The sequence below is a fragment of the Saimiri boliviensis genome, chromosome 19 (assembly GCF_048565385.1).
Source record: "Saimiri boliviensis isolate mSaiBol1 chromosome 19, mSaiBol1.pri, whole genome shotgun sequence".
NCBI classification, from domain to species: Eukaryota; Metazoa; Chordata; class Mammalia; order Primates; family Cebidae; genus Saimiri; species Saimiri boliviensis.
The window spans coordinates 36628388-36653866 of record NC_133467.1 but is presented as its reverse complement, the minus strand read 5'-3'; the positions used below and the strand labels follow the sequence as shown (position 1 = coordinate 36653866).

The 25479-nt window shown below is 41.4% G+C and overlaps 1 protein-coding gene across 2 annotated transcripts in view; it reads right to left on the bottom strand.

The window, feature by feature from the left end:
- NUP210L (nucleoporin 210 like) overlaps positions 1-25479 on the bottom strand; it is a 140980-nt gene that overhangs the window by 49624 nt on the left and 65877 nt on the right. For both annotated transcript variants that reach the window (XM_039460004.2, XM_039460005.2), the window contains exons 15-27: positions 19998-20219; positions 16483-16656; positions 12592-12784; positions 9801-9889; positions 9163-9267; positions 8766-8867; positions 5829-5957; positions 5016-5143; positions 3690-3822; positions 2860-2922; positions 2278-2457; positions 1200-1280; positions 980-1111 (exon numbers count right to left, since the gene is read on the bottom strand). In XM_039460004.2, coding sequence (XP_039315938.1) covers positions 980-1111; positions 1200-1280; positions 2278-2457; positions 2860-2922; positions 3690-3822; positions 5016-5143; positions 5829-5957; positions 8766-8867; positions 9163-9267; positions 9801-9889; positions 12592-12784; positions 16483-16656; positions 19998-20219 — 1731 coding nt within the window. The remainder of the gene's footprint in view (positions 1-979; positions 1112-1199; positions 1281-2277; positions 2458-2859; positions 2923-3689; positions 3823-5015; positions 5144-5828; positions 5958-8765; positions 8868-9162; positions 9268-9800; positions 9890-12591; positions 12785-16482; positions 16657-19997; positions 20220-25479) is intronic.

The window sequence follows — 25479 nt, the reverse complement described above, 5'->3', positions numbered from 1 at the left end:
ATTACAAGAGTGAGCCACTGTACCCAGCCTTTTAATTAATCACTCTTCTTAAATTTGTCATTGATACAAGACACCCAGTCCAGAATCAGCTGCCAGTTGGTAGGCAACTATAGCCCCATGGTACCCAAAGTGCCTGACATGGGGATCCAGTTCTTCCCTAGTTCTAAGTAGGATGGGCCAGGAACATGCTAAACAGAGCAATGCCATCTGTAGCCCTCCACATTTCTTACTGTTAAGGTAATCACCCATCATGTACCACAAACATGATTATGAATATAATCAAATGTGTCTCAACATAAAACAGTAAAAATTATATATTTAAATTCTATGCATATATACTTTATATTCATAGCGTTACTCATCTAATATAGTCATCTGCTCACAAATACATTATTACAATAACATTATATAATAAATACAATATTAAAGATCATTTTTGAGAGCTCTTTCCAGCAAAAAATAAAAAAATAAAAAATCATACAGTATTATCTGCATACTCAAATTTGGATTCTTTATTGCTTTGCAGGTTTCCAGCGTTCAGAGAACAATAGGCAAAGTAAATAAGTAATAATATTGTGTAGTTTAGAGAATGAGTAATCAGTCTAAAATTCATGATAGGCTGAGAGTGGTGGCTCATGCCTGTAATCCCAGCACTTTGGGAGGCCATGGTGGGTGGATCACCTAAGCTCAGGAGTTTAAGAACAGCCTGGGTAACAAGGCAAAAAAGCCCCATCTCAACAAGAAAATTATCCAGGCATAGTGGCATGCGCCTGTAGTCCCAGCTACTTGGGAGGCTGAGGTGGGAGGATCACTTTAGCTTGGAAGGCAGAGGTTTCAGTGAGCGGAGGTGATACCACTGCACTCCAGCTCAGTTGACAGAGTGAGACCCCATCTCAAAACAAAACAAAAAAAAACTTATGATAAAATAAAATTAATGTCAAGATCCCTATGCTAACATAATAAACAGATAAATTCTTACCTCTGAATGCCTGGGCAATAGATCCAATACATCTCTTTTACTCATAGACCAGTGAAATGTGAGCCCAGGATTAGCACTGCTGAAGGAGAAAGGGGTCTGGGTACTGGTAACTCCCATGACATAAACTGGCATCTGAAAAGAAATAGTGGCATTGTGCTATGTATACTACTCAGTTACAATTATCAGAATAATGAGCCCTGAACACAGCCATTATACTGACCTTGGTAGCTGTGATGAGCCGGGTTGCAGCTGCAAGGATCCTAACAGCCCTTAGCTGAACAACTTCAATCTGTACTTCATCCTGCTCAACAGGGTAGAGAGCAAGCTTAGGCTAACAGGGAGTTTCTGTGGGGCGGACAGAGATCCTTATGATAACCAGTTTGTTATTGTTTTTGACATTCAGTAAAAAACCTTATCCATGTTTATTGCAACACTATTCACAATAGCCAAGATTTGGAGGCAACCTAAGTCTCCATCAACAAACAAATGGATAAAGAAAATGTGGTACATATATACAACACAGTACTATTCACGCATTAAAAGAATGAGATCCTATTATTTGCAACAGTATGAATGAAACGAGAGATCATTATGTCAAGTGAAATAAGCCAGGCATAGAAAGACAAAGACAAACTTCACATGTTCTCACTTACATATCTGTGGGAGCTAAAAATTAAAACAGTCGAACTCATAAAGAGTGGAATGATGGTTACCAGAGGCTGGAAAGGGTAGTGGGTGGGTAGGGGGGAAATGGGGATGATTAATGGGTACAAAAATATAGTTAGATAGAATGAATAAGATCTAGTATTTAATAGCACAACAGGGTGACTATGGTCAACAATAACTTATTGTTTATTTAAAAATAACTAAGGAGTATAATTGGACTTCTGTAACATAGAAGGGATAAATGCTTGAGGTGGTGGATTCCCCATTTATCCTGATTTAATTAATATGCATTGTATGTCTATATCAAAATAACTCATGTACCCCATAAATACATACATTATTACGTATAACAAACATTTGAAAAAACATATTAGATAGATGTATTTGTTTCTCTCTTCTTCAAATAATTCTTTAAGGATGGGGACCATATATTATAACAATGCCAAGTACTCTGTGGAGTTTTAATTAAAGATGAAATATTTTCCATGCCTGGTTGACAGAATGCCAGATGGGAGCACTAAAAGGCTTTTCCTGGGCTGCTGACACCCTCCTCATTACCACTCCCTCCCCTTCTCACCCAATATGGTTCCTGAATAGAAGAGTAGAAGCAGAGCAGAGCAAACAACCAATACCTGGGAAAACACAATGACTTTGCCAGTATCTTCATTTACTGTCTGGATGGTGCCATGAACCACAGCTGTGCCAACCATCTTCCCTGTAACTTGCCCCCTCCTATTAACAACAGCCACAGTCTGATTACTGATGGAGAAATGAATGATGGATTGGGGCTGGGGACCACCTTCAGACATTACCTGGAATTTAAATATACCATTGAATATCTAGAATATGAGGGAGAAATCATGTGTCTTTTCCCAAAAATTTGTCCAAGAAACTTGACTTCTTCATCTTCTCTCATTTCTTGAATAACATATCCCATATCAATTCAGATGCAGAAGAAATGGAAGTACCACAAATGATCCGTGGGATTCTAAGAGAGTCTTTATATGACTGTACATCATGGGTCAGGGAAAATACTAATCTTGTTCTTTATCAGATCCAGTAGTATTTGGGTGAGAGTAGATAAGAGATCAATAGGAAGAGGGGTGTGTGTGTGTGTGTGTGTGAGAGAGAGAGAGAGAAAGAGAGAGACAGAGAGAGAGAGAGAGGGGGGTAAAGATAAAATGTAAATCTTATTTTTCTGCCTTGAAGTTTACCTGCATCATATTTGTTGGAATCAGTGTCATTTTCTCTGGAAGAAGTCTGAATGGAGGAAACACCTTGAAGAAGAAAACCAAAAGGACAACGGTAACTAACTAGAGTCAATTTTAAAATATGTAATCATGGTCATTAAAAAAAATTTTTTTTTTTTTTTTGAAACAGAGTCTTGCTCTGTTGCTCATGCTGGAGAGCAGTGGCATGATCACAGCTCACTGCAGCCTCAAATGGCTGGGCTCAAGCAGTCCTCCTCCTTCGGTCCTGAGTGGCTGGGACCAGAGGTGTGTACCACCTGGCTAATTTCTTTCTTTTTTTTTTCAGATAGAGTTTCACTCTGTCACCCAGACTGGAGTACAGTGGTGTGATCTCTGCCTCCCGAGTTCAAGCGATTCTCCTGCCTCAGCCTCCCAAGTAGCTGGGATTACAGGTACTCACCACCATGCCCGGCTAATTTTTTGTATTTTTAGTAGAGATGGGGTTTCACCATGTTGGCCAGGCTGGTCTTGAACTCCTGACCTCAAGTGATCCACCTACCTCGGCCTCCCAAAGTGCTGGGATTACAGGTGTGAGCCACCACACCTAGCTGCTAATTTATTTTATTTTACTTTTATTTTTTGTAGAGACGGACTCTAACAATGTTTCCCAGGCTAGTTTCATACTCCTGGGTTTAAGTGATGTTCCTACCTCAGCCTCCCAAAGTGCTCACATGGTGGTGTGAGCCACTGTGCCCAGCCAGTCAGATGATTTTTAACTTGTATAAACTAACAGAAAAAGACAAATGATGTTATGCAAGAAAAAGCACAAATTTTGGGTGAGATAATTTCCTTACTTCAATATGCTGAGAAGCTGATGTGTATTTTCTTCCCATCTTGTCCCTGGCAATAGCCACAAGTGTGGTTTGCCCAACAGTGATACCTCGAAGGATATAATTTTCAGAGTATTTGTCTTGTTCCTCCATTAGCCTGCAAAGACCCATGTATTCTCAAGTGAGAAAGATTTTTGTTTTGTTTTGAGACAGGGTCTTACTCTGTTGCCCAGGCTGGAGTGCAGTGGCATGATCTCAGCTCACTGCAGCCTCAACCTCCCAGACTTAAGGTATCCTCCCACCTCAGCTTCCCAAGTAACTGGGACTACAAGTACATACCACCATGCCTGGCTAATTTTCTTCTTCTTATTTTTTTTTGTAGACCCCGAGTCTCACTGTGTTGCCCAGGCTGGTCTTGAATTTTGGATGTAAGCAATTCACCGGCCACAGCCTCCCATCGTGCTGGGAATACAGCATGAGCTACCATGCCTGGCCAAAATTAGGTTCTGAGAGTGGCCAGTGGTATATCTTTCCAAGGTGTTTAACATTTTTTGCTCATTTTAACTCTGGGTTGGGGGAATTGCCAGAAAATAAATTTCCAGAGTAAAGACAAATTTCATGGGAATGGCGGAAGGCTCCTGAGAGGCAAAAATTTGTTCTAAGGCTCCAGAGAAATAAGGAATATAAACATAGACTGGTAAAATTGCAAACACCAAATTGCCTAGAATTCCTGAATTTCTCCTGTCTCAGAGGGACTACTAGTACCTCTGCCTCTAAATATATTTTTGAAGGGTTCTCTAGCCTGAAGCACCCCCAAAGGATATCATCTAAGGAGATGTTTCAGAAAATGGAAATATTAATGACACATGATCTTAGCCCCAAAACAAGGCATCTGAGAACATCAAGTGTGTGTGTGTGTGTGTGTGTGTGTGTGTGTGTGTGTGTGTGTGTGTGTGTATTTTAAGAGATGGGGGCCTTGCTATGTTGCCCAGGCAGGAGTGCAGTGGCTATTCACAGGTGCAATTATAGCACATCATAGCCTCTTGCTCCTGGGCTCAAGTGAGTCCTCTGCCCTAGCATCCTGAGTAGCTGGGACTACAGGCATGGACCCTCACGCCAGGCTCAAATGGGTATTTTGTAGAAAGTTGAATATGGGAAGATAGTATATGGGCTGAAATATATTCTAACAAAAAAGGAAGGGAGAAAATCTGAAATAATCTAAGGGAAAGATGACTAGGTTACAAGGAGGGAGAGTTTTATATTATGCATGGGGAGAAGGAAGTATTGAAATGGTGCTTACTTTAGCAGATGATACTCTACTAAAAAAAAAAAAAACAAGATGGTACTTACGTCAGGGTGACAATGGCAGAAGCCAACTGCAGTTTGAGCTCCATGTTTCTGAAGTATTTATTTAGGAACGGGCGTTTGGAGGAGCCAAGAACCCTCACAGTCACTAACACAGTTTTGCCTATTTCAACCTAGTAGTTAAAAAGAAAAAGATTTTTAAGTCCTAGGACCTGATAAGAAAAAAAATAAAAGAAAAAGATTTTAGTAAAGATGTCTTATTCACTAATGGCAGTCTAACTCTTAGAGGGCAGAATACTTTTTTTTCATGCTAAGTGATTCTGGTCAGCCTTTAATCAAATAAGTTTAATCTATGTGCATTGTTTTAAGTTGTTGTTGTTGTTTTTTTAAACAGTCTATTTATCTTCATCTGTTTAATGTTGAAAGGTTTTCTTTCTTTCTTTCTTTCTTTTTTTGAGCTGGAGTTTCACTCTTGTTGCCCAGGCTGAAGTGCAATGGTGTGATCTCGGCTTACAGCAACCTCCACCTCCCAGGTTCAAGTGATTCTCCTGCCTCAGCGTCCCAAGTGGCTGGGATTACAGGCATGGCCACCACAGCTGACTAATTTTGTATTTTTAGTAGAGACAGAGTTTCTCCATGTTGGTCAGGCTGGTCTCCATGTTGGTGAGTGCTGGGATTTCAGGCATGAGCCACTGCGCCCGGCCAGGAAATGTTGTTCTTTAAGGGCAGGTATTTCCATTAACATTACCAGAAGTCCTGGTATACACACACAGTAGCTGAGCAGAGACTATATTAAGGGTTGCTGGGGACTAAAAACAAGACTTGCCTAATTTCTGAGATAAAGCAAAGATGTCTCACCTTATCAATCAGATCAAGCTCCAGCTCTTGTATGTCTGACACCCTGAGATGGGCTGTTGCTGGACCCAAGAAAGCCAAACAAAGATCATACACCTCCAAGGCAAGAAATCCAGGATGTAATGGAACTAACTAGAAGTAAGAAGATGGTAGCTGGATAAAGAAGCAAACATACTCCAAGCATAATCAAAGCAACTATTTTTACCCAAAGCAGAAAAGACAACATCTTGCTTTCTTTGAACTGGGGACTCTCAGAGGTCAGGTAACATTATTCAGGCGTAGCATAATATGTACACTTAACGTGATGTTTCTGATCATGCCAAAATATGTACCTTAACAAATATAGGTTGGGTGCAGTGGCTCGTGCCTATAATCCTAGCACTTTGGGAAACCGAGGCAGGAGGATCACTTAAGCCCAGGAGTTCGAGACCAGCCTGTGAAACAAAGCAAAATCCTGGTCTCTATAAAAACTTAAAACAGAAAATTAGCAAGGCTGGGTGTGGTGGCACATGCCTATAATGCCAGCACTTTGGGAGGCTGAGGAGGGAGGATTGCTTGAGCCCAGGAGTTTGAGACAGGCCTGGGCAACATGATGAAACCCTGTCTTTTTTTTTTTTTTTTTTTTTTGAGACGTAGTTTCACTCTTGTTACCCAGGCTGGAGTGCAATGGCGCAATCTCGGCTCACCGCAACCTCCGCCTCCTGGGATCAGGCAATTCTCCTGCCTCAGCCTCCTGAGTAGCTGGGATTACAGGCACGCGCCACCATGCCCAGCTAATTTTTTTGTATTTTTAGTAGAGACGGGGTTTCACCATGTTGACCAGGATGGTCTCGATCTCTTGACCTCGTGATCCACCCGCCTCGGCCTCCCAAAGTGCTGGGATTACAAGCTTGAGCCACCGCGCCCGGCTGAAACCCTGTCTTTACCCAAAACAAAACAAAACGAAAATTAGCTGGGCGTGGTGGCGTGTGCCTGTAGTCCTAGTTACTCAGGAGGCTGAGGGAGGATCACTTGAACTTGGGAGGTTGAGGCTGCAGTGAGTTGAGATTATGCCACTGCACTCTAGCCTGGGAAACAAAGTGAGATCTTCTTTCTCAAAAACAAACAAAAAAACAACAAAAATTAGCTGAGCATGGTGGCACACACCTGTAATCCCAGTTATTCAGGAGGCTGAGGTGGGAGGATCACTTGAGTCTGGGAGCTCAAGGCTATAGTGAGCTATAATCAGGCCATTGCACTCCAGCCTTAACAACAGAGTGAGACCCTCTCTTTACAAAACCAAACCAAACCAAAACAAAAAGCAAATAGTAAAGAACAGAAATTATGTTGATTGAATTCAAGCAGAATCCAATACACATATCCAGCTTCTTAATTATGAACAGGGAAAGGATATCATGAAGAAAAATCATATCCACTTATGCCACAATCACTAGTAGCGGGAGAAAGCACTGGAACAACTAGCACTGGTTTTTTTCTTTGTACTACAGTTCCTGCACAATAGCATGTTTTTTTCATATCATTTGTACCTCAGTCTTCCCTTTTTGAAACATATATTATGACTACGATAAGTTAAATTCCTTTGAGCTCTAAGGAACTATATACATATATCAATACATGGTATTATTTTTATTACTGTAAGTCAAGTAAAAACAAATCCTTTGGCATTCTGACTATAGAGTTAGGTTAATGTTTTGAGTTGTCATGTCCTGGCTGAAAATATCATATACTCACGTTATAAAGTCAATAGTGGCTGCCCACGGTGGCTCACACCTGTAATCCCAGCACATTGGGAGGCTGAGGTGGACAGACCACTTGAGGTCAAGAGTTGAAGACCAGTCTCATTAACATGGTAAAACCCCATCTCTACTAAAAATATAAAAGTAGCCAGGTATGGTGGTGGGCGACTGTAATCCCAGATAGTGGGGAGGCTGAGGCAGAAGAATCACTTGAACCTGAAAGGTGGAGGTTGCAGTGAGCTGAGATTGTACCACTGCACTCCAGCCTGGGCAACAGAGCGAGATATCTCTAAAAAATAAAATAAAGTCAGGCCGGGTGCCATGGCTCATGCTTGTAATCCCAGCACTCTGGGGGGCTGAGGTGGTGGATCATGAAGTCAGGAGATCAAGATCATCCGGGCCAACTTGGTGAAACCCCATCTCTACTAAAAATACAAAAAATTACCCGGGTGTGGTGGCACACACCTGTAGTTCCAGTTACTTGGGAGGCTGAGGTAGGGGAATCACTTGAACCGGGGAGGCGGAGGTTGCAGTGAGCCAAGGTTGTGCCACTGCACTCCAGCCTGGTGACAGAGCAAGACTCCATAAAAAAAAAAAAAAAAAAAAAAGTCAATAGTATAAATATTTAAGTATCTACACAGATGTGCATTTTCAAACTTATAAAAATGAAACTTCTTTTAATGGAAATTGTCTAACTAGAGATCTCTTATACTGTCCCAGTTCCACCAGAAGCAAAAAAAGTGCTCACTTTTGGTTGAAGCATCTGCGTAGGTTAAAGAAAGAAAGAGAGGTGGGCTGGGTGTGGTGGCTCAAGCCTGTAATTCCCGCACTTTGGGAAGCTGAGGCGAGTGGATCACAAGGTCAGGGGATTGAGATCATCCTGGCTAACATGGTGAAACCCTGTCTCTACTAAAAATAGAAAAAATTAGCCGGGCCTGGTGGCATGCGCCTGTAGTCCCAGCTACTCTGGACGCTGAGGCAGGAGAATCGCTTTAACCCAGGAGTTGGACGTTGCAGTAAGCTGAGATAGTGCTGCTGCAATCCAGACTGAGCAACAGAGAGAGACTCTGTCTCAGGAAAAAAAAAAGAGGCAAATGTTACTTCTCTAACAAGTTTTAGACACACAATGGAATTTTTCCAATTAATCTCATAAGAATGAGCTTTGGCCTGAGACCATCAATCTGGGATTATCTCTAGAGCTCACCTCAACAGAGTTTTCTGCTTCCATGTAAATGATGGTGACAACATCCTGCTCACTGCTGTTGACTAAAAAATAACCGGATCCTTCCACAAGGGTAAATATTTCCTATGGAAAAATCAGACAAACAATATTCTGTTCCCTTCAGTTTATAAATAGCTCAAAGAAAATAATTTCTACCTACCTAAGAAAGAATATGGGATAAAAAGATTAAAGTAAATGCACAAAAGACAAAATATAATTAAATTATAATTTTTAAGGATAGTGCAACTATTATATGTGTGTTTTACATATATATCAGTTATTTTCAACACATAAGTGAGCTTTTTAATTGTTATACTATTAATTTTAGTAATTTCCCCTTCAATATAATTCCATTTAACTACACTCATACAGTTTCTACCTTCACATCAGGGTGGTTATAGATGGTGGCATTCTCAGGCACTACAGTTACATCATCTACCAGGAGCAGCTCCACAGTTGTAGATATGGGCAAGTTGGAAATTTCCTAGAAATAGAATAAGAACCACAAAGGTGAATATAAGTGTCTAATTCTTGACTGGGTGCAATGGCTCGCACTTGTAATCCCAGCACTTTGGGAGGCCGAGGCGGGCAGATCATCTGAGGTCAGGAGAATCAGCCTGGTCAACATGGTGAAACCCCGTCTCTACTAAAAATGCAAAAATTAGCTGAGCATGGGGGTGGGCACCTGTAATCCCAGCTAGTTGGGAGGCTGAGGCAGGAGAATCGCCTGAACCTGAGAGGCAGAGATTGCAGTGAGCCAAGATATCGCCACTGTACTCCATCCTGGGTAACAGAGCGAGACTTCATCTAAAAAAAAAAAAAAATTGTAATAATAATAATAATAAAATAAATGTCTAATTCTTCAGCTCTTTGTGAGAAGTTTCCAGGACTCTCTCAAGTGCCAAAAATAACAGAATCACAGAGGTCTCAGGTTTATGTAAGTTGTACAACTTTTAAAGAAGAGCTTTACATTTCAATTGTTTAATTTATATTTCTTATATTAGAATCTCCACTCACTTTTGGGCTTTTCTTCTCCGAGTAGCCCACAAAATGGACTCCAATGAGTACAGTCCCTTTTATCTGATGTACTTTAAGAATCTGATGACCTGGAAACATGCAGAAAAATACCCAGTGAGAAACAATAACATGTAAAATCCACAAGTATTTCTAGAAAACCAAATTCTGCCAGTTTTTCCAAATGGTGCTTTATTGAAGAGGAGAAAAACTGAATGGGGAAATATACAAGAGAAAACTGTTTTTTGTTTTTGTTTTTTTGAGATGGAGTCTTACTCTATTGTCCAGGCTGGAGGGCAGTGGCATGATTTCTGCTCACCACAACCTCTGCCTCCTAGGTTCAAGCAATTCTCCTGCCTCAGCCTCCCGAGTAGCTGAGACTATAGGTGTGCATTACATGCCCGGCTAATTTTTGCATTTTTAGTAGAGATGGGGTTTCACTATGTTGGTCAGGATAGTCTCAATCTCTTGACCTTGTGATCCTCCTGCCTTGGCCTCCCAAAGTGCTGGGATTACAGATGTGAGCCACTGTGCCCGGCCTGAAAACTGGGTTTTGGGCTGACCCTGCCAATATGTACCCATATGATCCTGAGCAAACACTTTATCTCTTAGTTCCTTTATTAAATGAGGGACTAGGCCAGTCAAAATCTAAAATTCTTTCTAGCTTTGATGGTCTATGAGTTCAAAATAGACTGACAAGTATACAGGGAAATTTTTGTCCAGTTTACAAATGGAAATGAGAAAGGGATAGTCCTTTGGGATCTTTCATTCTCCTAAACTGTTCTCTACATGCAAAAGTTATGTAAGTCACTTAACAGAGTTTTAAAATTGCTAACTATTCTTAATTACATCAATCCAAATTCCTTAAACTTGTATCTGAAGGCTTCCATATTCTTTCTGACTCTGCTTTAATCATTCAATTTTCTATTTTCTTTCCTCTTTCTCTCTTTTCTCCCCCACCATTTTTTTTTTTTTTTTTTTTGGTGACAGGGTCTCACTCTTTCACCCAGGCTGAAATGCAGTAGTGCAATCACAGTTTACTGCACCCCCTACCTACCTGGCTCAAGTGATCTTCCCACCTCAGCCTCCCAAGTAGCTGGGACCACAGGTGCACATCAACATGCTTGGCTAATGTTTTGTAGAAACAGAGTTTTGCTATGTTACCCAGGCTGGTTTTGAACTCCTGAGCTCAAGTGATCCTCCTGTCTCAGCCTCCTAAAGTGCTGGGATTATAGGTGTGAGCTACTGCACCTGGCCTTTAAAATTTTTTTTTTTAATTTAACAAACATGAATCTGCCACTTCACTTAGGTCAATTTTAATTTTGTCCTCAATATATTATCATGCCTAAATCTGTGAGGCAGTTTCTCATGATGCCACATTCATTCAACAAGTATTTATTGAGGGCCTGCTACATGCCAGGTGCTATGTTAGGTAATTAGAATATAGAAATTAAGAAGAAAACACAATCCTTGCCTTCAAAGAAACCCACAGTTTAGTGAGGGGTGACTGAGTAGTAAACCAACCACTGCAATACAGTGTGATAAGTGGTATTATAGAAATACATCTGTAATCCCAGCACTTTGGGAGGCCGAGGCAGGTGGATCACGAGGTCAAGAGATCGAGACCATCCTGATCAACATGGTGAAACTCCGTCTCTACTAAAAATACAAAATAATTAGCTGGGCATGGTGGCGTGTGCCTGTAATCCCAGCTACTCAGGAGGCTGAGGCAGGAGAATTGCCTGAAACCAGGAGGCGGAGGTTGCAGTGAGCCGAGATCGCGCCATTGCACTCCAGCCTGGGTAACAAGAATGAAACTCTGTCTCAAAAAAAAAAAAAAAAAAAAAGAAAGAAAGAAAGAAAGAAATACATACAGCTGGGCTCAGTGGCTCACGCCTATAATCCCAGCACTTTGGGAGGCCCAGGTGGGCGGATCATGAGGTCAAGAGATCGAGACCATCCTGGCCAAGATGGTGAAACCCCATTTCTACTAAAAATACAAAAATTAGCTGGTCGTGGTGGCACGTGCCTGTGGTCCCAGCTACTTGGGAGGCTGAGGCGGAAGAATCCCTTGAACCCGGGAGGTGGAGGTTGCAATGAGCCAAGATTGTGCCAGTGCACTCCAGCCAGGCAGGGCAGGCCAGGGCAGGGCAGAGTTTGAGGTTGTATTAATCTATGATCTGCTCCACTGCTCTCCAGCCTGAGAGACAGAAAAATACCCTCTGTATAAAGAAAAAGAAATCCATTTTAAAATTAATTTAATGTTGGCTCCTCAGCCCTAGCTTTGTAAACAAGGAAAACTGCCTTTATGTTTTCTAAAAAATACAAGGGTCAAAGATAAAAGGTGATATGTGATAAAATCCAAAATAAAACTCTTGCCCATAAGAAAATATTTAGGGCTGGATGTGGCAGCTCATGCCTGTAATTCTAGCACTTTGGGAGGCTGGGGCAGGTGGATTGCTTGAGCTCAAGAGTTCGAGATCATCTTGGGCAACATGGTGAAACCCCGTCTCTACTAAAATACAAAAAATTAGCTGAGCACGGTGGCATGCACCTGTAGTCCCAGCTACTCAGGAGGCTGAGGCACAAGAATTGCTTGAACCCCAAAGGTGGAGGCTGCAGTAAGCCGAGAGTGCCGTTGCACTCCAGCCTGGGCAACAGAGTGAGACTCTGTCAAAAAAAAAAAAAAAAAAAAAGGAAAGAGAGAGAGAGAAAAAGAGAAGGAGGAAGGAAGGAAGAAAATAATTGTAGAACCACTCAGGTATACAAAAAGACTTGTAAATTTTCACAATACCATGTAACCGAGTCTGCCCACTGCCATCATCTTTTGCTACCATTTCCACTGATTTATAATCTTTGAAATGGGCTAGCGTTTCACTAGAGGATTTCCATTCTAGCATTAGTGAACTGAAATTATCAAACTTTCTTCTATGTTGATCAAACACTGCTAGTTCCAGGACTGTGTCCCTTAGGCTTGATACAGGAATCTGCATTAAAATAGAAAGTAATAAAAGATAAATTTAAAAATTAATAGCCTAAGAAGTAGTAAGATATCTCTAAAGCTAGGGATCAAGTTTTCTCTCAATATTTTTACCTTAACAATTTGCAAACTTACAGCTATATTCAAAGAATAATACAATAAATACCTATATACATACACTTCACCTGGATTCACCAGTTCTTAACATTTAGTTACATTTGCCTTTTCTCTGTCTCCCTCTCCTTCCTCACCTTCCATATATGGTTGTTATTTTGTTTTGTTGATGTATAGACATCATTGGACTTCACCCCTAGATATTTCAGCATGTATTCTAAGAATATGAGAACATTCTGCTATGTAAGAAACAGGATATCACACACAATAATATTGACACTAATTCAATGTCATCAAATGTATGGTCAATATTTTCATTTCCCAAAACGTCACCCCCAAATGTTTTTACATGTTTTTTAGTTTAGATCTAGAAGTTAATCAAGATTTATGTATGCATTGTATTTGATTGTTTACCTCTTTAGTATATTTTAATCTAGAAAAGGCACATTTGCCCTTTTTTGTTATTGTTTTGAATTTTTTGTAAAGTCCAGGTCTTTTTATTTTTATTTTTGGAGACAGGGTCTTTCTCTGCTGTGTAGGCTGGAATATAACAGCATGACCATGGTTCACTACAGCCTCAACATCCCAGGCTCAAGCCATTTTTCCAATTCAGTTTCCTGAGTAGTTAGGACTACATGTGTGTGCCACCACACCTGGATAATTGTTAAATTTTAATTTATTTTACTTTTTATTAATTTTACTATTTTTTTTAATTTCCATAGGCTTTTGGGGAACAGGTGGTATTTGGTTACAAGAGTAAGTTTTTAGGGGGCATTTGCAGAATTTTGGTGGACCCATCCCTCAAGCAGTATACAGTGGACCTGATTTGTAGTCTTTAATCCCTTAACCCCTTCTGCCTTTCCCAAGTCCCCAAAGTCTATTGTACCATTCTTTTGCCTTTGCATCCTCATAGTTTAGCTCCCATGTATGAGTAAGAACACAAGATGTTTGGTTTTCCATTCCTGAGTTACTTCAGTTTGAATAATAGTCTCCAGGCTGGGCATGGTGGCTCACACCTCTAATCCCAGCACTTTGGGAGGCCAAGGAGGGCAGATCACCTGAGGTCAGGAGTTTGAGACCAGCCTGGCTAATATGGCAAAACCCCGTCTCTACTAAAAATACAAAATTTAGCTGGGTGTAGTGGCGGGTGCCTGTAATCCTAGCTACTCGGGAAGCTGAGGCAGGGAGAATCACTTGAACCCAGGAGGTGGAGGTTGCAGTGAGCTGAGATTGTGCCATTTCCCTCCAGCCTGGGCGACAGAGCGAGACTCTCTCAAAGAAAAAAAAAAAAAAAAAAGAATACTACTCTCCAATCCCATCCAGGTTGCTGCAAATGCCATTAATTCATTCCTTTTTATGGCTGAGTAGTATTCCATCGTGTGTGTGTGTGTGTGTGTGTGTGTGTGTGTGTGTGTGTACTTCACAGTTTCTTTATCCACTTGTTGATTTATGGGCATCTCAGTTGTTTCCACATTTTTGCAACTGCAAATTGTGCTGCTATAAACATGTGTGTGCAACTTTTTTTTAATATAATGACTTTTTTTCCTCTGGGTAGATACCCAGTAGTGGTATTGCTGGATCAAATGGTAGTTTTACTTTTAGTTCTTTAAGGAATCTCCACACTGTTTACCATAGTGGTTGTACTAGTTTACATTCCCACCAGCAGTGTAGAAGTGTTCCCTGTTCACCATATCCACACCAACATCCATTATATTTTGATGTTTAAATTATGGCCATTTTTGCAAACAAAAGCATAAAGTGGGGAAAGGACACCCTATTTAACAAATGGTGCTGGGATAATTGGCAAGACAAATATAGAAGAATGAAACTGAATTGTCATCTCTCATCTTATAAAAAAATCAACTCAAGATGGATCAAGGACTTAAATCTAAGACTTGAAACTATAAAAATTCTTCTTTTTTTTTTTTTTTGAGACGGAGTTTCGCTCTTGTTACCCAGGCTGGAGTGCAATGGCGCGATCTCGGCTCACCGCAACCTCCGCCTCCTGGGCTCAGGCAATTCTCCTGCCTCAGCTTCCTGAGTAGCTGGGATTACAGGCACGTGCCGCCATGCCCAGCTAATTTTTTGTATTTTTAGTAGAGACGGGGTTTCACCATGTTGACCAGGATGGTCTCGATCTCTCGACCTCGTGATCCACCCGCCTCAGCCTCCCAAAGTGCTGGGATTACAGGCTTGAGCCACCGCGCCCGGCTTTATAAAAATTCTTGAAGATAACTTTGGAAAAACCCTTCTAGACATTGGCTTAGGCAAGGATTTCATGACCAAGAACCCAAAAACAAATGCAATTTAAACAAAAATAAATAGCTGGGATTTAATTAAACTAAAGAGCTTTTGCATAGCAAAAGAAACCAGTCAGCAAAGTAAACAGACAACCCACAGAGTGCGAGAAAATATTCACAATCTATACTTCTGACAAAGGACTAATATCAAGAATCTACAATGAACTCCAAAAAATTAGCAAGAAAAAGCAATCTTATCGAAAAGTGGGCTAAGGACATGAACAGACAATTCTCAAAAGAAGATATACAAACATAGATGGACAACAAACATATGAAAAAACACTTAACATTGCTGATGATCAGGGAAATGCAAATCAAAACCACAATGTGATTATCACCTTACTGCTACAAGAATATTTAAATTTTTTGTAGAGATGGGGTCTCACTGTGTTGCCAGGGCTGGTCTTAAACTCCTGGGCTCAAGGAGTCCTCCCACCTTGGCCTCCCAAAGTGTGAAACCTGCATCTCTACCAAAAAAAAAAAAAAAAAAAAAAAAAAAAGATTAGTCACATATGGTGTGCACCTGAAGTCACAGCTACTCGAGAAGCTGAGGTGGAAGTATCGCTTGAGCCCTAGTTCAAGCTTATAGAGAGCTATGATTGCACTACAGCTCTCTACCGTAGTTGACAAAGTGAGACCATTTGAAATAAATAAATAAATAAATAATGGCCAGGCATGGTGGCTCATGCCTGTAATCCCAGCACTTTGGGAGGCCAAGGCGGGAATATCACTTGAATTCAGGAGTTCGAGATGAGCCTGGTCAATATGGCAAAACCCTGTCTCTACTGAAAACACAAGAAATTAGCTGGCATTATTCTTCATGATTGGTTTGGAGAAGAGGTAAATTTTATTACTTATTAATATTCTTAATAAAAGATTTGGTAGGAAAGGATATCAGCAAAATTTAGAAGTTATTTAGATAGATCTCAATGATCTACTGCCATAATCACAAGCTGATTATGTACTGAAGTATAGTAAACAAGTGTAGTCAATTCTAATCTAGTTTAATTACCTCTTCTCAGACACTATCAGAAAATGAGTAATGAACAAATAGTTCATTCAATGTTGATATGTGGAGAAATGGGAACCCTTGTGCACTGTTGGTAAGAATGTAAAATGGTACAGCTGCCATAGAAAACAGTGTGGCAGCTCCTCAAAAAATCAAAAATAGAACTACCATATGATCTGGCAATTCCATTTCTGGATATGTACCTCAAAGAATTCCAGACTCTATCTCTAAAGCATGGAAGAAAAAAGTGCCAACTTAGTTGGAAACATACTCTGTACTTACCAGTTGTTTGTTGTGCTGTGGCAGAGGACATGGCTGGACACCAGCTGGCACTTTGTATACTGGTGTTACTGACATACTAGCAGGGTGGGCACATATGAAGCGAACCTGCAAAATCTCTACAGCTGGACTAGGGTTCAGGACACCTGGGTGATTTCCAATTTGGAATGTGAGAACCTTTAAGGAAATATCAGAGCAAGAGATCATTGTGGGTAGATACTTGATGTCAGTCATGCCAATATAAATGTGTTAGAATTATTCAAATTCCAGTATAGAGAGTCCCTTTCGACATTATAATCCAGCAAATCCCTTAAAGGCATTATATTTCTTAATTATCTATGCTAAAAGGCATTAATAATATCATGAAAATTTGAAAACAAGTGGAACATTTAAAAAAATCTAGGTCAGGCACAATGGTTCATGCTTATAATCCCAGCACTTTGGGAGGATGAGGTGGAGGATCGCTTGAACCTAGGAGTTCAAGATAATCTTGGGCAACATAGTGAGACCCCATTTCTACAAAAAAATTTAAAAATTAGCCAGGCATGGTGGTGCAAGCCTGTAGTCCCAGCTACTTCGGAGACTGAGGCAGGAGGATTGCTTGACCCAGGAGGTCAGGGCTACAGTGAGCCATGTTCATGCCACTGCACTCCAGCCTAGGCAACTGAGTGAGACCCTGTCTCAATTAAAAAAAAAAAAAAACCTAACTTTGACTGAGTGTGGTGGTGTGCACTTGTGATCTCAGCGACTCAAAGTCTGAGGCAGGAGGATTGCTTGAGCCTAGGAGTTGGAGACCAGTCTGAGCAACATAGCGAGACCCTGTCTCAGAAAAAAAAATCTTTGACCAATTACTTCAGTCTTTTCCTCCACCAAATATTTTGTTACTAGTTGATAAAAAGTGAAAAAACTAATTTATGTTTCAACTTGTCTGTAGTAGAAGTACTAATGAATAACAGAATGTGGAAACAAAAAGAAGTTTGGAAACTTCAAATGAGGGTTAATTAGGCCCCAAATCACTAATAGCTCACTCAACAAACTAGGAGAAGGAAACTATCTCAACATAATAAAATCCTTATATGAAAAACCCACAGCTAACATCATTCTCAATAGTAAAAGACTGATTCAAAAAATGGGCAAAGATCTGGCGCAGTGGCTCATGCCTGTAATCCTAGCACTTTGGGAGGCCAAGATGGTGGATCATCTGAGGTCAGGAGCTCAAGACCAGCCTGGCCAACATGGTGAAACCCCGTGCCTACTAAAAACACAAAAATTAACCAGGCATGGTGGCATGTGCCTGTAGTCCCAGCTACTCAGGAGATTGAGGCAGGAGAATTGCTTGAACCCTGGAGGTGGAAGTTGCAGTGAGCTGGGATTGTGCCACTGCACTCCAGCCTGGGCAACAGAGCAAGACTCCATCTCAAAACAAGAAAAAGTGCAAAGGATTTGATTCTTCAAAGAAGATACAGATGGCCAAAGATATGAAAAGATGCTCAACATCACTAATCATAAAGAAAATGCAAATGAAAACTATAATGAGATACCACCTCATACCCATTAGGATGGCTACTATAAAAAAAAAGAAAATAAGGCCAGGCATGGTAGCTCATGCCTGAATTGCAAGCACTTTGGGAGGCCAAGACTGCAGCATTACACTCTAGCCTGGGTGACAAGGGTAAAACTATGTCTCAAAAAACAAAACAAAACAAAAACCAAAAAACAGGCCGGGCACAGTGGCTCAAGCCTGTAATCCCAGCACTTTGGGAGGCTGAGGCAGGTGGATCACGAGGTCAAGAGATCGAGACCATCCTGGTCCACATGGTGAAACCCCGTCTCTCCTAAAAATACAAAAAATTAGCTGGGCGTGGTGGCGCGTGCCTGTAATCCCAGCTACTTAGGAGGCTGAGGCAGGAGAATTGCCTGAACCCAGGAGGCAGAGGTTGCGGTGAGCCAAGATCGTGCCATTGCACTCCAGCCTGGGTAACAAGAGCGAAACTCCGTCTCAAAAAACAAAAAACAAACAAAAAAAAAACAACCCTGAAAATAACAACTGTTGGTAAGGTTCTGGAGAAGTGGAAACCCTGTGCACTGTTGGTAGGACAGGGTCTCACTATATTGCCCAGGCTGACCTTGAATTCCTAGCCTCAAGTGATCCTCCTGCCTTGATTTCCCAAAGTGCTGGGATTACAGGGGTGAGCCACTGTGCCCAGCTTTAGAGTTTCAGTTTCATAAGATGAAAGGAGATGGATGGTAGTGATGGCTGTATAAGATGATGAATGTACTTAATACTATTGAACTGTACACTTGAAAAATTATTGATGGTAATTTTATGTGTATTTTACCACAACAAAAAAATTAGTGAAAAAAGGAAGTAATTAGCCCTGAGATTACTAATAGCTAGTTATATATACAGTAAGGTTCACTACAAATATTAGAAAGAAACCTATGCAGTGAGCTATGATTATTCCACTACACTCCAGCCTGGGCAGCGGAGTGAGACCCTGTCTCTAAAAAATAAAAATAAATAAATGAAATAAAACAGAATGAACTTTAATTTATTACAGCACAGTTTTTACTAAGTTAACATCTTACATTGATTCCCTTACGTGCTGGTTAGCTGTGCTGTTTCACAGTGATACCTTGAATTCTCAAGCCTAGTAAAACTGCAAATCTTTGTTACTGATTCTGACAGAAGCACAGCACAGCTGTGAATGAAAACTATGCAAATCCATCGGTACCTCTAAAAATAATTTAAACTCAGCTGGGTGAGTGGTTTATGCCCCTAATCCCAGCACTTTGGGAGGCCAAGGTGGGCAGATCACTTGATTCCAGGAGTTTGAGACCAGCCTGGCCAACGTGGTGAAATCCTGTCTATACAAAAAAAAAAAAAAAAGAAAAGAAAAAATTAGCTGGGCTGGGCATGGTGATGTGTGCCTGTAATCCTAGCTACTCAAGAGGCTGAGACATGAGAATTGCTTGAACCCAGGAGGCAGAGACTGCAGTGAGACGAGATTGCATCACTGCACTCCAGCTTGGCCAACAGTGAGAACCTGTTTCTAAATAAATAAAAATCACTAAAAATAATTCAATGATTAGAGGACAACATATTTATTATTCTTATCATTGTATATCTAATTAGTTCCTCAAAACTGCTAACCATAGATAATAAAGTTTCCCTTCCTTGAATTCTTAAAGGTGGGAAACCAAATATCAAGTCTACAAAACTAGGAAATGAATTATAATGATAAAGAGGTTGCAAATAATGTGAAATACGCTCATTACTAAAAAATGTCTTGTTTCGTTTGTGAACTGCTGGAATTCTCGGATGAGCAAACTGAAACCTTTGGGTACATTTTAAGGATAATAAGGTTTTAGAAAAAAGAATCCTTTGATCAATAATTAGAATTTTCCTATTTAGTCCATAAACTAAATTCAGTGGAATCTGAAAAGGAATGGCTGAAAGTACAAAGGATTTCGAGTATTATACTAAAGAAAATGTTATAAAAAGACTGTTTTCCTACTTGCTCCCCTAAATCCAGGCACTGGACCCGGTAGATGTACTGATTCTGTTTTCTCTTCGATGGCAGCCACACTTGTGCTATTCCAATCTTCTCTGTCTTCTCCACGCTCAGTTCAAAAAAAAATCGGGAGGGCTCCAAGATCCATGGATGAGGACCCCCTTCAAATACCATTTCCTTCACAGAGTGCCATGTCACCAATGCTACTTCCACAGGATCTAGAGCCTGATGACATTTAAAGAAATAAATCCCCGATTGGTTAGGGAATTCAATGATTTTCTAAAGTGAAACACTTGTTATCTGAATATGCTGCAAATGATGTTAAACTTAATTCCCAAATTAAGAGACAGGTATGCCATGCCTCTCACTTGGAATGCTTCTCAACCTAATTTAGATCTTACCTATCATTCGAACCTAACTATTATGTTATTTTATCCATTAACTTGTTTCCAGTCATTCTAGACCACACCATTTCTGCATCCTCTAAGCTCTTACAGTATTTATCTCTACATTCATTTATATACTATTAATTTCCTAATGTTATTACATGTGTCTAATGCTATGTATAAATATAATAATATTTGTTTTCTCTAGTTAAAAAAACTCCTTAAGAGGAGTCAGTATCTTATATCTAATTTGTTTTAGTATTTCTCTTTCTCACTGGGATTTAGTACAATGTTGTGCACAGAAAAGGCATTGTATAAATAATTGCGTAAGCATCTTTTCAGGCTAGAGAATGAAAAATAAGATGCATAAGCATTTTAAACTGATATTTTACCAAAATATCAAAGAATTTCTGCCCTAAAAATATAAAAATACATGTATACACTTAACCATATTTCTCCAAGAACTTTATAAGCTAAGAAGTAGACAAGATAGGTATTACTCAATTCAGTATACAGAGGAATTGTATCCCATGTATAGATGAGAAAACTGGCATTAGGGAAATTAAGTATTCTCAAACTGTAGGTTATTTTTGTATGGGACACAGTATCTACAACAGTGGCTACGTTGTAAAATTATATCTTAAGTTCTGGGGTACATGTGCAGAACGTGCAGGTTACATAGGTATACACGTGCCACAGTGGTTTGCTGCACCCATCGACCCATCACCTACATTAGGTATTTCTCCTAATGCTATCCCTCCCTTAGCCCCTGACCCCCTGACAGGCCCTGGTGTGTGATGTTCCCCTCCCTGTGTCCATGTGTTCTTATTGTTCAACTCCCACTACAGTGACTAAGTTTTAAAAATGAAGTAAAGAGTTGAAGCAATTATTCTAGGGGGGTGGGGAGGTGGGGAGAGATAGCATGGGGAGAAATGCCAGATATAGGTGAAGGGGAGGAAGGCAGCAAATCACACTGCCATGTGTGTACCTATGCAACAATCTTGCATGTTCTTCACATGTACCCCAAAACCTAAAATGCAATTTAAAAAAAGCAATTATTCTAAAAATGTAAGCGAATTATGCTTTCTTTCTAGAACTGTTCAGTCATATTTATTATTGAGTACTATGAACACTGAATATTCCTATCCCTGATGGTAGTATTCTCTTAAATAATGTATATATAATTCAAAAAATATTCACTGATGGCCTACTGAGGATGCATTAATAGAAATTCAAATAAAGTCTTATCTCACAGGGGAGCTCACAATCTGAAAAAGACAGATTCACAGTAGGTAAAGAGTACAATAAGTGCTACAAAAAGGGCATGGTGGCTCACACCTGAAATCCGAGCACTTTGGGAGGCTGAGATGGGTGGATCACTTGAGGTCAGGTGATCGAGACCAGCCTAGTCAACATGGTGAAACCCAATCTCTACTAAATTAGCTGAGCACAGTGGTGTATGCCTGTAATCCCAGGTATTTGGGAGGCCGAGGCAGGAGAATCGCTTGGAGACAGAGGTTGCAGTGAGCCAAGATTGTGCCATTGCACTCCAGCCTGGGCAACAGGAGCCAAACTCGGCCTCAGGGAAAAAAAAAAAAAAAAAAGACATGTTACAGAGTGCTATACAAGTTTTTGGCCCACCAAGGTGGATCACAACTGTAATCTCAGCACTTTGGGAGGCCGAGGCAGATGAATCACTTGAGCCCAGGAGTTCGAGACCAGCCTGGCCATCACGGCAAAACCCCGTATCTACTATAAATACAAAAATTAGCTGGGAATCGTGGTGGGTACCTGTAATCCCACCTACTAGGGAGGCTGAGGCACAAGACTCACTTGAACTCTGGAAGTGGAGGTTGCAGTTAGCCAAGACTGCACCACTGCACTCCAGCCAGGGCAACGGAGTGAGACTCTGTCTCAAACAAAAAAAAAAAAAAAAAAAAAGTTTTGACAGAAGAAATTAATGGAAGAAAAAAAAATTAACAGAAGAAATAAACACAGAGGTCTCATAGATGGCCCTTCTGAAAAAGCAAAACAAATTATTCCTTTTTCTTAGATGTATAGTCCAAAATTAAATGGATCAACTGAATTGAGCTGATAATGTAAAAGGACAAATTGAGAACTGTAACATGTAACAAAACACAGTAATGGTTACAAAGGTAAAATACACATATTTTTAAACGATTTTTTTTTCATCAGGCCGGGGAAAGACACATGACTAACGTACTGTAGAAAAAAAAATCATCATCTTTCTTTCCTTTAAGAATGACTTTGATTCAGGGAGATCTGATTTGTGGACACTCAATGTATATAAAATAAAGCTTAAAGATAATGATCAAAGTAAGAAAAAAAACTAATGAAACTTTACAGTGAGCCACAGCCAAGGACTTCATTTAATTAGTGCTTGGCTGTGGCTCATCAAGTAGGATGACTCACCACCAAAGGAACTAGTGAAATATACTTGAACCATATATTTAATATATATGCTATACAATGTACAATGAAGTCAATTTAAAATGCAAATTTGAATGAGTAATTCCTCTTTTTTCTCTGAAGAACTTACTTTACTTCTTTCATTAGTGTTAACATTTTTCCCTGTGGGTGCTCCTTATTCCAAGAGGCATTGAATCAGGATTTCTCAGTATCTATTAGCAAGAACTTGTAGATACTAATTTTAGCTCCTGCTGGAAACAAATAGGATGTAGAAAGCAAGCCAGTCTCTATCTACTTTTATTTGGAACTGTTGCAAGATCCTTGGAGTGTCACTTTTCTGGCTGGAAGCCTCTGGCTGGTGGTGCCTTTGCCCAAGTTTTGTTTGGACCCACTAGGCTTGTTCCATCCACTCGGCCTGGCAGGCTGTGCTTGGCTCATGCTACCAGCCTGGATGCCACACCTGCCAAGGGTGAGCCAGGCATGGAGTGGCAACAGGTGTGTGAGTGAGTGAGCGTGGGGTCCAGCCACTGGACACAGTCAGACAGACCAGTTGCTGCAGCAGGGTGGGCAGCTCCAGGTGCTGGCATGGGCACTGGCTCTCTGCAAGCCTATGGCTAGATCAGGTGCACTGCAAGCAAGTTCCACAGCTGCCACTGGGGAACACAGTGGTGCCTGGAAGCTTGGAGTCTCCAGGAACCACAGGGCCCCAAAGAAGGAGTCACAGCCCTGGCTTGGGGAGCTCCCAGGCCTTGGCTCCCTGAAGAGTCACAGTTCTCTCCTCTTCACCCACAATGTGGTGAGCAAGGGGCGTGTTTCAGCCTTGTTTGTGTTATAGCTCTTTCAGCCCTGCCATTGGGCAGGTCCCAAGTTCTTATCTTGCGTCCAGGAGCGATAAGGTATACAAACAAGTGGAGGGTGAGCAAGGTGAAGAAGAGCTTTACTGAGTAACACAATAGCTTAGAGGAGGCCCCGGAGTCGGTAGTACCTCTCTGCAGCTGGTCATCCCAACATATGCAGCTCTCAGCAGAGAGGAGACCCTGGTTGTCTCCTCTCTGTAGCTGGTTGTATGAAGTCTGCTCAGCTCTAGCTAAGTCTGGAGCTTTTATGGGCATCAAAGGAGAGAAAGTGTACACTGATTGGTCCATGGGCAGCCATGGGTGGGCCCTGAAAAGGCATCATAAATTCCCACTCTGGTCTGCGGGAATGGCAGCCTGGACCCCAGCCGTCAGGCCCTACCTGGCCCTGGCCTCACCAGGGACTGCACCTTCTGCCCAGGAACCTGTCTGCCTCCTGCTGCTGTTCATAGCATCCAGGCTGTAGGTGACAAGGGGCACCTTCAGGCCAGTGCAGAGCTGCCGTCAGTTCCCCCTTGGCTTCTGTCCTATGCTCATTGGTTCCCAAAGTCTGGAGGGGGCCAAGGCAGCAGGGGCCTAGCATGTCAAAACTGGCCCAAGTATGTGCACATCTGGCTAGATTGTGACAGCACCCAGGCTCTGCCCAACTTTGCTCTAAGACTGACAGCAGGGAGAAGCTAGGCAGCAGGAACAGGCAGAGGGGGCTTTCCTGGGCCCCCTTGCACTCTTGTGCAAGGATGCTTGAGTTCACAACTGCCATTTGAGTGGCTGCAGTTGCACAGCAAAGGTATGGTGGGGCTGCGGCAGTGATGCAGCTTCTGCTTGCTCAGTGGAGCAGGAGGCCTTGGTCCGCGACCATGACTTGGGCTGCACCCAGGGAGCTCCTGCCCCACCAACTCAGAAGGAGTGGGGCTCCCAGGGCTCCCACTTGGTCTCAGCTCTAAATGGCTCCACGGAGTGTGCAGCCATACCTGCACCTCCTTGCTGCAGCTGATGTGATGGCAGCAGCTGCTCCAGACAGGCTGCCACTGCCTCAGAACCACTTATCATCATACTACCTCCATTATAATGAATCAGTCCTTAGGGCACAATATAATGGCTTCTGTGCTTAAAAGCCATAAGTAGGGGCCGGGCGTGGTGGCTCAAGCCTGTAATCCCAGCACTTTGAGAGGCCGAGGCGGGTGGATCACACGGTCAAGAGATCGAGACCATCCTGGTCAACATGGTGAAACCCGTCTCTACTAAAAATACAAAAAATTAGCTGGGCATGGTGGCACGTGCCTGTAATCCCAGCTACTCAGGAGGCTGAGGCAGGAGAATTGCTTGAACCCCGGAGGCGGAGGTTGCGGTGAGCCGAGATCGCGCCATTGCACTCCAGCCTGGGTAACAAGAGCGAAACTCCGTCTCAAAAACAAACAAACAAACAAACAAACAAAAAAACAAAAAAACCCATAAGTATATAGGGTAAAAGATGATTGACTTCCTTCCATAGGACAGAAATTATCTTTCAGAGTTCTTCAAAAGGGAGTAGGCTAATACACCAGTCTTGGTATTTAGAGAGATACAGGTACATGATGGCTGGGCGTGGTGGCTCACGCCTGTAATCCAAGCACTTTGGAGGCCAAGACGGGCGGATCACTTGAGCTCAGGAGTTCAAGACCAGCCTGACCAACATGGTGAAATCTCGTCTTAGAAATTAAAAAAAAAAAAATTAAGAAAAAACCAGAGATACAGGTACATGTAAAAATTCAGATACCACCTTAAGATTAGTGTACTTTGTGAACTTTTCTGTATATATTTTATGCCTCAGTAAAA